Source organism: Lytechinus pictus, chromosome 14 (assembly GCF_037042905.1).
Source record: "Lytechinus pictus isolate F3 Inbred chromosome 14, Lp3.0, whole genome shotgun sequence".
Taxonomy (NCBI): Eukaryota; Metazoa; Echinodermata; class Echinoidea; order Temnopleuroida; family Toxopneustidae; genus Lytechinus; species Lytechinus pictus.
Genome location: NC_087258.1, coordinates 4,189,447 through 4,202,815, shown reverse-complemented (window position 1 = coordinate 4,202,815; position 13,369 = coordinate 4,189,447). Strand labels below are relative to the sequence as shown.

General features: G+C 36.0%; 1 protein-coding gene across 1 annotated transcript; it reads left to right on the top strand.

The window, feature by feature from the left end:
* Nucleotides 1-1,926: 1,926 nt before the first annotated feature.
* LOC129276022 (uncharacterized) lies at nucleotides 1,927-9,392 on the top strand. The gene is made up of 6 exons (XM_054912466.2): nucleotides 1,927-2,091; nucleotides 2,575-2,796; nucleotides 3,216-3,358; nucleotides 3,863-3,908; nucleotides 4,650-4,801; nucleotides 6,047-9,392. The coding sequence occupies exons 1-6, from the start codon at nucleotides 1,942-1,944 to the stop codon at nucleotides 6,150-6,152; spliced, it is 819 nt and encodes a 272-aa protein (XP_054768441.2). The 5' UTR covers nucleotides 1,927-1,941; the 3' UTR covers nucleotides 6,153-9,392.
* The last annotated feature ends 3,977 nt before the right edge of the window (nucleotides 9,393-13,369 follow it).

The window sequence follows — 13,369 nt, the reverse complement described above, 5'->3', positions numbered from 1 at the left end:
TTTCATCATAATGGAGACACATCATTTTACACATTTATGAAAAAAATGAAACTAATGATTTCATGTAATAACATAAGAAAAGGAAAGTGGGGAAGTGACATCATCAGCCCACATAATGAATATTCATGAAGACATGCCTAGAACTGTTTCACCAGAATAATGCAAATCTTTAAATTAAAATTCAATAACTTCCTTATTAGTTATCTGATTTTAATGAAATTTTAAGCATTTTGCTCTGTTAATTTTACTCTATAATTTAGATATGAATATCTTCAGCCCAGACTATCCCTTTAAATTTGAATTTAGCATGAATTAATGGTAATACAATTTAACATTCTTTATTTTGGCATCAATTAGGAATACTTGGTACTTATTATGATCCTGGTAAGGTGTGGTCATGAGGATGATGAGGTTAAAGGTCATGTACGTGTAGGGTTAAAAATTAAAGATCAAGTTTTTGTTCAACTTGCTCTTATTTCTTTATTGCTGCATCAATCGTGTTTATACTTGGTACAAATAGCCTGATACCACACGTGTGTTCATGAGGATGATGAGGTCAAAAGTCCTTGTGGGGGTCAAAAGATCATTTATTGATTGTGAAATCAGGCGAGACTGGTGGTTCGTGAACCACCTCGTTTTACAAGTGAAATGTAATGATTTGGTGCACAATTTAAGTATGGCAATTTGTTGCAGACAGATATGAATATTTATAGGATTTATAGTGCATGGCAAGGTCGTTTAACTCTCGGTTTGTAGACTTTGAATTGCAGATTGATTTGAAACTGGTTATCGAATACAAACTGGACACTTTGTAGTTTTCCACGGGCAGTTGCCAAATTTGTCATAGTGCTTTTTATAGTTTTCATGAAATTTTTAAAGTAAAAAAAATGTGTGTTAAATTCAAAATTTTTGTTACTTAATTATTTGGATGTAATGTAATACAATGTCTGTGACTTGAATTCAGAAAGAGATGCATGTACTTCAATAAATTATTGAAAAGATTTTTGCTGTTTTATACTAGTATAATATTTTTGTCTTAAACTTCTGCCAGAATGGTGTTGTATTTCAAAATAGAAAAATACATCTATAGACTTTTGTTATGTGAACATTCAAACATCATTGGGGTGATTTTGCATACAAGTAAAATGTAAGGATTTGGTGCATTTTTTTAAAAGAATCTATTCAATAGAAATGCTTGTTTTTAGAATTTATGGGCAAGTCTTAGACACTTTCTTTTTTAAGTGAGATAGCTGTATTGCAATCAAGACCATACACCTGAGCCCATTGCCTTAAATTTACTATAAATGTATAGTAACTTTGCCAGCCAATTGTAACTTGCATGGAATCCTTGGTTTTGATTGGGTATTGAGCTTTGAAACCTTGGTAATTACAATTGGATGACAACCTTATTTATAGCAAGTTGTACGCAATGCGTGAGGCCTGATTTTGTCTTTTCCTGAGAGGGGGCACAATATGAAAGAATATGGGAAGAAGAACCATTGTGTTGAGCAGCAAAATACCAGAATTGGCACATCACACTAACTTTTGAAAGCATTATATTGATTTTTTTTTTAATAAAAGGTTTATGATATGAAGACTTTTGGGGCAACTGCCATGCCCCCTCTACTATTGTAAGGCCATTTAAGGTTTATTACTTTTTACCATTTAACAATAAATTTGACTTTCACGTTTTTTTGGGGGGCAATTTCAAGTCAGAATATTCATTTGTTATCCTATATCTTCAGTTAGGAAAAAGATTTTTAAAGCAAGTGTATAAAAGTCTTGCTAGAAAGCTTATAATTTTTAAAGACTGGTTTTGACTAGTCATATAAAATAGATTGTCATTTATACATAAATATTAACAAAACAGAGAAGCATTATTTTCATTTATTGATGAAAAGTTACAAAACAAAGAAGCATCATTAAATAAAATATCTATGAATGCATTTTTTATTTAATTACAGACCTCCAGCCTACCCAGGCAATGATGCTAAACAAACCGATAGCAACTGGAACGCAGTTCCGATCATCACAGTTAGCTCACCCAAAGATGTTGACCAATCAGGGGATAAACTAGTCAAACTACCAAAGGTAAGTGGTGGCATAACTCTAGGGCTGGAAGACATTGCAAAAATTAGTCAGGGGCCGTTTTACAAGATTTTCTGAAGATATGCATGACTTTATGTATGACTTTTGCCTGACTGATGACCTTTTCTTTGGAGCTATATAATCAGATCATTCTCAATCATTTTGATTCCCATGTTCAGCTGAAGTTAATCTCTGAGTTTCAAATTTGCATTGGTATTACAAGTATCTGTATGAAAAATCAGGATGCACTCCCATTAATGAAAAATGTTGATGAGCTTTGTCATCATATGTCTGAGCAAGAATTTTGAGTGAGTTTTTGACGGAAATATAAATTTGATTCACAATTTTATAAATTATGACATTAAGAAAACAAATCCTACTTACCATTTACATTATAAATATATTTAAAGATTAATACTCAGTTACATGTACATGTATGACACATTGTGTTAGTAGTGTTGTTAAACCGCAATCAATCTACACCAGCTCCCATCGGAGCGTTTCAGGTACACCTTGTGGCATGAGCTGCGCAGCAACGACCTGAAGGGAAGTGAACTACACTTCCCCAGGGTTCGTAAGGCACCTGAAGTCAAGGAGAAACTCTTCAAGAGGATTCAGGATGATCAAGGTAGAAAGATTCACCACGGTAAGACCGGTCAAGAGAGGAAGGTTCACCAGAAGCAAGCTGAAGACTGGGAAAATACACAGGTAATATATTCATTGTCAAATCTCAGTATCACAGGAAAAAATATGTTTGGGCTTGGGATGATTTTGCCCCTCAAATATATATTCTAAAGAGCCCGAGAAAATCCTCATTCACAGCAATGTATATAAATCCTTATTTGATGATCTTTTAATCTTCAATTTGGCAACTTTGGAAATTTTCGTAGGCCTTTTTCTACATTTTTCCTTTTAATTCAGTTTTGTACAAAATTAATGAGAATGCTTTAAAAAATTGAACTTTTTTTTTATTCATTTCAAAATGCACATTTGTATGGAAAAAAAATAATCAAAATCCTTAAATAATATGTCAAAGGAACTAATCTTTTTTACATGTTTAGATAATTTTTCACTTCTCGATCGTCTTCTTCTAATATAATTTCTTTGATACATCTCTTTGTATATAGCATGCCAACCTATCGTTTCAAGATCTCCAACATGATTACCAGAAGGAGAACCTTCATAGCATCATGAAGAGATTGATCAGGGCTGAGACTGTACAGATCAGAGACAATAATATCATTGATCTCTCAGACATTACTTTCAACTGGTAAGATCGTGATACTCCTGATTTTTTCAACTCGCATTTTACACATTACATGTTTAGGAATACACCAAAGAGAATAAATATGATCATCTGGACTTACTGTTTGAAAGGGAATACAGCACGTTCGACCTGGGGGGCGTTTCATCAACATTTTTGTCCGACAAGTTGTCAGATCTGACAACTTTTCTGGATTTTGATTGGCTGAGAAGCACTGTTACTATGGTAACTGTTGGATAAAATGGGACTTGTCGGATAAAATGTCTGACAAGTCCTTTCATGAAACGCTCCCCAGGGCTGCTTCTTCATCTCTTCTGAACAAAAATCATATTTCATGCAAGTAAGGCATTGGAAAGAAGTTTGATGTGGTTCTCATCCTACTTTTTGTCAGTATTAGTGTTTATATATAACCTCATTTACATGAATAGTTAATTTGTATAAACATTGATTGTCATGCAAATTATATATTTTGCCAGAAAACAAAAATTATCTTTTGTCTTTCTTCAACAGTTGTAGAGAACTAAATGCAAGCAAGAATTTCATCACTTCATTCAAGGTAAGAATAATTCACAATAGATGACAAAGAATAAGATGATTTATATCCAAAAAAATATTGCAGTTTTTAAACTGGAGGAAAATTGCTAAGATTGGCCATAAAGACCTATTAAGCACTGGCAAAGATCAAGCTTTTCTTCCCAAACATCATATTGATTATCATAAACTAACATATGTGCAGCAGGAAATATATGATTGAAATCAATATAAAAAGACAGTGATTAAATTTGCTTATCATTTATCAGAAACGTATAGGATTCTACTTTGATGCAGAGCAGCTGTTATTCATTTTATAACACATCATTATATATATATTTTCTATTAAGTAAACTCTATTCTTCAGTTTGATTTAAAAGACATATCCAATGTATGAACTGGTTATTGTATCAATGATTGAAGAATACCATATAGGATTCAAAAGTAAATATCCCCTAGATTTGTTTTACAAAGGTACATTTAATTTTTTTTCAATGCCACATAAAGTTGGAAATAATCACTAGACTATACTGGTCAGGAGCTTAGGATGAAAGTGGATTAATAATCATTTCCCAAATTATATGATTATATATGTAGGTAGTGTTTCTCCAGTAGAAGAATTGATTGATTTTAGAGTCAATCCAAAATAAGCTCAGATGATTATCAATATACAATATTCTCTTTTTTTTTCTTCAAGAAATCCAATCCATTACGTTTTCTTATTTGTGTTCTCATTTTCTTTGTTTTCAATGTTTTCCTAACCTAGAAATTACCCAGATGTCCTAATTTAGAAGTACTCAACCTCAGCGACAACTCCATCAACTCATTTGATAACATTGGTGTCTTACGGAAGACACAACTCGAAACATTGGATCTGAGAAGGAACCCTATCTGCTTTATGGAGAACTACAGACAAAGGTATATATCGAGGGAGCGTTTCATGAAAGGACTTGTCAGATGTTTTGTCCGACATGTTCTGTTTTATACCACAGTTACCATAGTAACAGTGCTTCTCAGCCAATGAAAAGTAAGGAAAGATGTCAGATCTGACAACTTGCCGGACAAAAATGTTGATTAAACGCTCCCCAGGGCTTAAAATAATACTAGGGCATTAAGGCCATGCCATGGATGTGGATGTACCCTATTAATTGGCCTCAGTGTCCCACTTATTTGGCTTGAACGTGCCTCAGAGAAAAGTAGCCTTGTCCTTTAACTGGAATTTGCTGTTTCAGGATAACTAAATATCACAGAATGAAAGATAACGTGCTAAAATTCACATTTTAGGGGCCTGTTGCATAAAAGTTACTATTATAGCAACCATGCCATCCAATGGTATCTTTTGTGGAATGATTTTGATTGGCTGTTAAGTATTGTTACCATGGTAGTTACCATCGAATGGCAGAGTTACCATAATGGTAACTTTTATGCAACGGGACCCTGTTGTTGAAGATAATGGGAAAATAATATCTACTCATGTCTGTGTGCATATCAACTAGCTAGTATGTGGAATAGAAAGAAGAATATGACATCAATGTGAAAGAGATGTACAATCAAGGGTTTATATTCACTTGGTCCACATGCTGTAGGTCTACTTCTCAAATAACCTTGATATACCACAGGGGCTAGACAAATTTGGTAGACTGTTAATTTGGTCTTATTGCTGTTTGGTCTACTGTATACTTGGTCTACTTCACACTTAGTCTAATGCCCAATTGGTATTCCATTTATATTCTTTACTTTGTCAAAGGAAACTTTTCTTCATATAGACTAAGTTGTGTCAGACCAAGTGGAAAAAATCAGTATAGCTGGATTAACTGGGATTATACAAAATTGCAAATGGGCCCAATTGCAATTAGACCAAATGGTTTGTCGATGATCTGGGGTCCGTTGCAGAAAGAGTTGCGTTTAAACGCAAGTAAAAAAAATTGATCGCAAGTCCCAAATGCGCGCTGTTGATTGGTAGAAAATCGATTGATTGCAACTCTTTCTGCAACGGGCCCCAGATTAGACTATGTGGGATGAGACGAAATGGAAAGTAGATAAAGCAGATACGTTGACCAGTTAGCACTTCCCCCAATCAAGTTCCTGTGAATTGTACTTCATTCAAACATTAAGTCATTGTAACTGATGTTTAACTTTCAACAATTTTACTCTCTCTTGCAGGATATTCCATGCTCTGCCCAACTTGAGAGTTCTTGATGGCGTCTCTCTGCTGCCTTCGGATTCTGGAGACGGTCTTTCATCGACTGGTAACTGTATCGTCATGTGATCCCGATTCCCAAGTAACTTTAGCTCTTGTGAACTCTGGAAGTTGGTCTAAGGACAAGGGCACCCTCTCTCCTCTCATAACCTGCATCATCATAAGATCTTGTGTAATACTAAGAACTATGGACACTGTGGAAGTTGGTTTTAAAGGGGAAGTTCACCCAGACAAAAAGTTTATTGTAAAAATAGCACAAAAATATTGCTGAAGGTTTGAAAAAATCCGTCAAAGAAATAAAAAGTTATTAGATTTTTAATTATTTGATCTGTGACGTCATATGCGAGCAGCATTCCTACATAACGAATGGTATAAAATCAATGAAATGTCATTTTCTCAGAAAATTGACAATTGTTTTTACCGTACCGATTGTATATCAATAGACAAATCAGTTCACACCCGATCATGAAGGGAAAAAAAATATAAGCCATCAGGAACCACTAAAAATGAAATTCATGCATGATATATTACATAATATAAATGTATGGGGCAGCTGCTCGTTTATGACGTCACAAATCCAAAACTTAAATTTCTAATAACTTTCTTAATCTTTAAAAGATTTTCCTCAAGCCTTCACCAATATTTTTTACTATTTTTCTGCTATTTTTACAACAAACTTTTCTTCAGGGTGAACTTCCTTTTTAAGGCCAAGGGCACCCACTCTCATCTCCTTACCTGCATCGTCATATGATCTTGAGTTATACTAAGAATTCTGGACACTCTGGAAGTTGGTCTTTAGGCCAGTAACGCACGCTCTCCAAACCCTACCCTCCATTTCAAGAGAGGATCTCTGATCAACTGGTAATTGTGCAAGTCTGAAAGTGGGTCCAAGGACAGGAGCCCCCTCTCCATTCCCCTTCCCCATTTCAATGGGATGAAAGCAGTGTTATGATGGAACCATTTTGGACTCTGCTGATGAATCAACGGCTAGGAAGACCTTTCAATTCCACCTCACCAACACCAACCCATAATAAGCACATTCGCACTGTAATGTGGTTGCAGAATAAGTATCTGCATCATTTAGTCATATGACCAAAGCATTGTTATAGAAAAAATCTCTGGGAATCTGCAATGTTAGAGATTTCTCCCGACGTTATGAAGAGATAGGGCCAGCGTCTCATCAGTATTTTTGGTCTCCTGCTGTCTTCACGACGTCTCTATCTTGGAGACGTTTCAGCAGTCGGGGATGTAATTAGTCTCCATGATGTCTCTGCAACCAATAGAGATGTCCCAGAACATTACAGAGATATCGTGAAGACCAGAAAAGTCTCCAAAAATTCAAAAAGTCTTGTTGTAGAGAGCAACATTTTTAGATGTTGCAGAGACATCTCTTCAACTAGTAAGCATTGGATCCACAATCTATTTGCAAGTCTGGGGAGATACTTCCTTTATTCCTCTCTATTTATTTCCTCCCCTCCCAACTTCCAGCTAATATGAGTAGTTTCAGATTCTGCAATTCTATGAATTCGAAATTGCATGATAATGTCATCCAGAGCAATGTTTAATAGGAAAGAACTTCTTAGGACTCTGGAAGTGAATAGACAAAGCCACGTTCCTTCTCACCCCCACCCTTATTTCCTACCCCTTCCTCCACCCCTTGCATCATTTATGTAAGGCAATCTTAAATACTGTACCAGTACATGTGCACGTAGGTATATTTTGCATACAAACATTTTCAAAAAGTTTTTTTTTAACAATGTAATATATGTGTTTCTTATATGTATATACATGTATTTTAGATTTATTATTCTTTAGGAAGAGAGTGACTTTATACAGAAATTATCCGTCCAAATTTTATATAAAATTTTTCCATAAATCTCTTCAGGTGTATTAAACTGCATTTCAGGTAATTGATAAGACTGTTAGAGTATCAGAACAAGAACTTAATTCATTGTGATTTATGTGCCATTGTTTATAATTCTTATGGGACATGGGAGGATTGCTTAGGTTCAATTGCAAATCAGTCGTAAGTCACAAAATCAAGCATAATTGGGATTTGCAAGAAAATTGTATTGCAATTGAATTTGCATTTAATCAAAAGACCTACCCTTTATTTTGTGACTTACATGTAGACACCGTTCTCATTACGCTTTCTAAAACTAGTTTACTGGAAACCGGTTCAGGAAACCAGTTTGGAAGATCGCTTTGCTAGCGTTCCCATTTGACCACACGAGAGTGGTTTTCAAAATCACTTCACGTAAAGCGATCTTGTTGCTATGGGAATGCTCTCAGTGGGGCGACATATTTCTCGTTAAATTCTAAACCGTAGAGTAGGATCGCTTCCCGAAGAACGGTTGTGTCCTCACGCTAAAACCAGTCTAACGAGGCAAAACGATCTTGAAAACTACATTGCGAGGTGGTTTTCTGAACCGGTTTGGAAGATCACTTTGACCGTTTTCACAACACGTTAAACTAGTTTCCAATAAACTAGTTTTAGGAAGGTAGTGAGAATGGTGTCTTACGCTTCATTTGGAATTGAACCCAACTTTCTTGCAATGTGGATAAAGCATACAACTAGGAATTGATTGAGAAACTCACAAAAACATGCCTGGGCTCCGTAACACAAAGGTTTGCGATGAATCGCAAATATGAAAGAACAGAACTGATTGGTCCCTGGTCAGTATTTTAACCCTAATGCGCGTGTAACATTGATATCAATTGGTCAGTTCATTTAGCGATTGATCGCTAATCTTTGTGTTAGGGAGCCCATGACTTGTTTTCCTTGGTATGAATCATCTCAAAGATTGTTTTATCAACCTAAAATGCATAGTTTAGTTTGGTATTTCCATTTGAAAGTTTACTTTCCAACATATCCCAATCTAAATAAAAGAATGATCTAGTATGGAGAGCACTTTTGTCTTTTTGTATCTATGTGGATATATCTTCTTCAAGGGTAGAAGGGTGTCATATTACCCTCAGATGAATATTCATGAGAAATTGGCCATCAAAATCATTTGATTTCATGAATGCAATTGCAAATTGTACCATGGCATAGTGAGTTTTATATATTCAATATATTTTTGTGTGTGTGAAATTCTGAGAAGTTTTAAAAATTTATTTTTCAAGGCCTCTTCATAGCCGATGGATTTTGTTCTGTCCTTTTAATTACAATATATTAGATGAGTATCTGTGATTCTCATGTAGTTGAACAAACATTTGTATATATTTGAATTTTTATTGTCTTTCAATCTATATGTATATCATGAAATTCTAATTTATTTTCAATAAATCCTTTGATTATCAAAATGATTGATGTAGTGTTGTCTGATTTCTTTAATATTGGAAGGTACAGAATCCTGAAAGTTTTGAGTAAGTCTGTTTCCTTGAAAATGATAATGATAATGACATAATAGAATTTTTAGATCAGTTGTAAGGATATCATCTTAAATATGCAATGGGTGAGGTGAATCCTGACGTCACTTTCATGAAATCTTGGATTTTTGGGGTGGTGTTTTATAAAATACCTCCCCCAAAACAATAAGATGCATCTATACACCAATAAATAGTCTAAGCCTGCTTCACCCAAGAGCAGACCATATAAATACGTGTATTTCATTATAATACAAAGGAGTGGGGTTATGAATGACATCTTTGCCAATTCATTGCATATTCATGATCACAGGTATACAACTGTCATGGAAATAATGCTCTCACTTGAAAATGACACGGGGTTGTTTTTCATCTGATATACATGTATGGAGTGTTTTCATTCATTAATTTGGTTTTGATTTCAAGCCCGCAGTGCCCAAAGCTTAGTAATCGATCAATGTGGGGCTGATTTCTACGATTGATTGCATTGATTGTGTATTATTATATTTTATTATCATAAAAAATCAGCCCAACAATCTATTGCTAAGTCTAATATTATGGTGCCTGTAATTATAGAAACATACTTAAGCACCCCAGGGCCCCGTCTTACAAAGAGTTGCGATTGATCCAATCAATCACAACTACGGACGGCCAGCAACGTCAACATCTGTTATGCATGTTTGTTCAAAATATTTCTATGATGTATATTCATGCATTTATTGTTGTCTTGAAAATTCCCTGTGCTTCTCTTTGTTTACAAAGGACATTGTTAAAATTTCCTGTAGAAAAAATTATGACACTGATGGATTTCCATAGTTACGCTCAATTGGATCAATCGTAACTCTTTGTTAGACGAAGCCCAGATTGTTCAACTTGTTCAGTGGGGTATACAAAGATATTGGTAAGTTCCGCACTGTTGATGACCCTTTCTTGTGCTATTGAAATGAAATACCCCAAATTGTCTGTTTTAACATATGGAAGTGCATTTCCTATAACCCTAAATCAAAATTTAAAGATTTTATTTCTTTTCCCCATTCAGATGATGGTTGACAATGAGAACTTACCCTTATTACCCTCTACAAAATGAACATATAATTTCTTGTCTTTTACCATCCAACAAATCAATCATTCCATTTCATTTGATATCCAATCTATGGGAAAGTTTATTAAACCCAGATCACTGATGAGGGCACTCCGGTGGTCTAGTGGTTATGACACTGGTCTAGCAATCCAGAGGTCTTCGGTTTGAATCCTGCCTGGTCTGCCTGCATTTTTTTTTCACAGCAGCCAAGCTCTACCCTTATGGTATGGTTGGAGACAAAATGAATATCTTATTTCGTCTTTATCACCAAACAAATCAATTATTCCATATAATGAGATCTTTATTCTACAAAAGATTGAAAATAGCTGATGACAAAAAAAATTACTAAGAATCTAATTTAGCACCCATGAAGAGGTCACAACATTACTGCCATACTTTTGCAAAAGGAAGCAAGTTACAAAAGTATCATTTGTTGTAAATGAGCGATGTGTGTTTGTCATTTACATAGGTGTCAATGCAATTTTACAGCATATTTTCTTAAATATTTTTCCATAGAACGATCATTTCTTTTCAAAAATTTGCCATAATGTGCAACATACAAAGGGTGTTTCAGGAACAATAACTCAAATTTGACTGATGTGTCACTTGCTTCCTTTTGCCAAAGTTGGGCAGAATTTAGTCATACACAAGTTTGACATATATTTTTTTATGGAAAGCTTTATGAAAAGCCAACCTGGACTAAAATATGGTTCAATTTCAGTGTAATTTTGTTGGAACAGCACTTGTATCAAGCGGGTAGATATTCTGAAGGAGGGATACCGGGTGTAAAGAAAGTATGGATGAGTCTAAGAAACCGTTGCCTGTAAAAGTGAGAGCAGAAATATTCTGAGAGGTGTGAAAAGAAAGAAAAGGGCAAAGAATAGGCACAAGAACAGAGAGGAAAAAAAAAAGAATAAATAGGTGTGAAAGTCGTAGGTTTAGAAGGGCAAATAGAGAGAATAGGAGATTTTAGATGAGAAAACGTGCACTTGGAATCGAGAAAAAAAAAACCAAATCAAATGAAGACATTTGTATTGATGTATTCATTTATTTATAAAAGTAAATCATCAATGACTCAGACTGATATAAATGATCATAAAACAATTTACATTTCAACAAGTTACACAATATCCTAAATACATGGAAAAGTTGACAACTGACATATAAAACAAAATTAAATAGATATATTGCAGTTTGATTTTCTCTTAACAGATACAATTGTTAAATTTTGTGTACTTCTAAGTCTACTGGGAGTTGCAAGAAATCTATGCTCGATTGCAAGTCAAGCTTCAGTCCAGAAATCAAGCATAATTGTGCGTTACAAGAACTCTGTATTGCAAATCAAAGGACCTAGGTATGATTTTGGGGCTTGGGCTTGATTTGGAATTGAACACAATTTTCTTGCAATGGCCTTTAAGACAACCCATGACCAAAATGTTGCAATCAATCATAAAATTAATACTAAAATCTGTTCATTCTTTTTTACCACCGGCATAATATTCAATGAACATTCAATTAATGTACAAGTATTAAACATAACTGTAATATTTAATGTTATATTAAGGACTACACAGTAGTTCACATACAGGGGCGATATATTCCTGGACATGCAACAAAGAGCTGCGATAGATTGGAATTAAAATCAATTTGGGATTGACCTTATTTCCGAAATACACTATGTGAGATCAAACAGTTTGAGTTTAATTTGAATCCATCACATCTCTTCGTGAGACAGGGTACTTGAATCAGACCAATGCAGTAATGAAGTATAATCACTCCCAATAACAACTGAACAGATGGTTCTTTGAGCCACTCTGTGAAACAGCAACCAGATAACTTACACCAAATCGATGAGACATCTTGGCCCGTACTCTTAAAAAAGGTTTCAATTGCACCATGGTACAACACCAAGGACTATGCAGATTTATGTACATGTATTTACACTTATTTCATTGCATACAGAGAAAAATCCAAATGCGCGATTTTGACCTCTGGGGTCCGTCCCCATGAGACCGACTGGCTCACTCCCGAACCGACCCGCGAGTCAATCACGGGCTGCCGCCGCACTCAGAGATCCACCCGGAGAGGAAACGTGGGTCGACCCCCCCCCCCCTCAGACGGCAGAGCAGGATCTATCTGAGGATGATCCCTTCCAGACTCAGAAGATAGCCCGGCACCTCAGCCGTCGGTTAATACGACCCAGGATGCCATGGAAATCTTACAAAGATACCTTCCCCACATCTACCCCGCCAGTGAGCCGGTAGAGGGAGAAATTGATTCTTTGTTTTTCTCCTAGCCGCGTAAGGCACCTCAGGGCATTCCCTTGACTAAGGATTTCAAGGCTGCTTATGAGAGGGCGGCTTCACAGGCCAGCATGCCTTCTGCTCAGGGCATTCCCTTGACTAAAGATTTCAAGGCTGCTCATGAGAGGGCGGCTTCACAGGCCAGCATGCCTTCTGCTCAGGGCATTCCCTTGACTAAAGATTTCAAAGCTGCTCATGAGAGGGCGGTCTCACAGGCCAGCATGCCTTCTGCTCAGAGCATTCCCTTGACTAAAGATTTCAAGGCTGCTCATGAGAGGGCGGCTTCACAGGCCAGCATGCCTTCTGCTCAGAGCATTCCCTTGACTAAAGATTTCAAAGCTACTAATGAGAGGGCGGCCTCACAGGCCAGCATGCCTTCTGCTCAGGGCATTCCCTTGACTAAAGATTTCAAAGCTGCTCATGAGAGGGCGGCCTCAAAGGCCAGCATGCCTTCTCCTCAGGGCATTCCCTTGACTAAAGATTTCAAGGCTGCTCATGAGAGGGCGGCTTCACAGGCCAGCATGCCTTCTGCT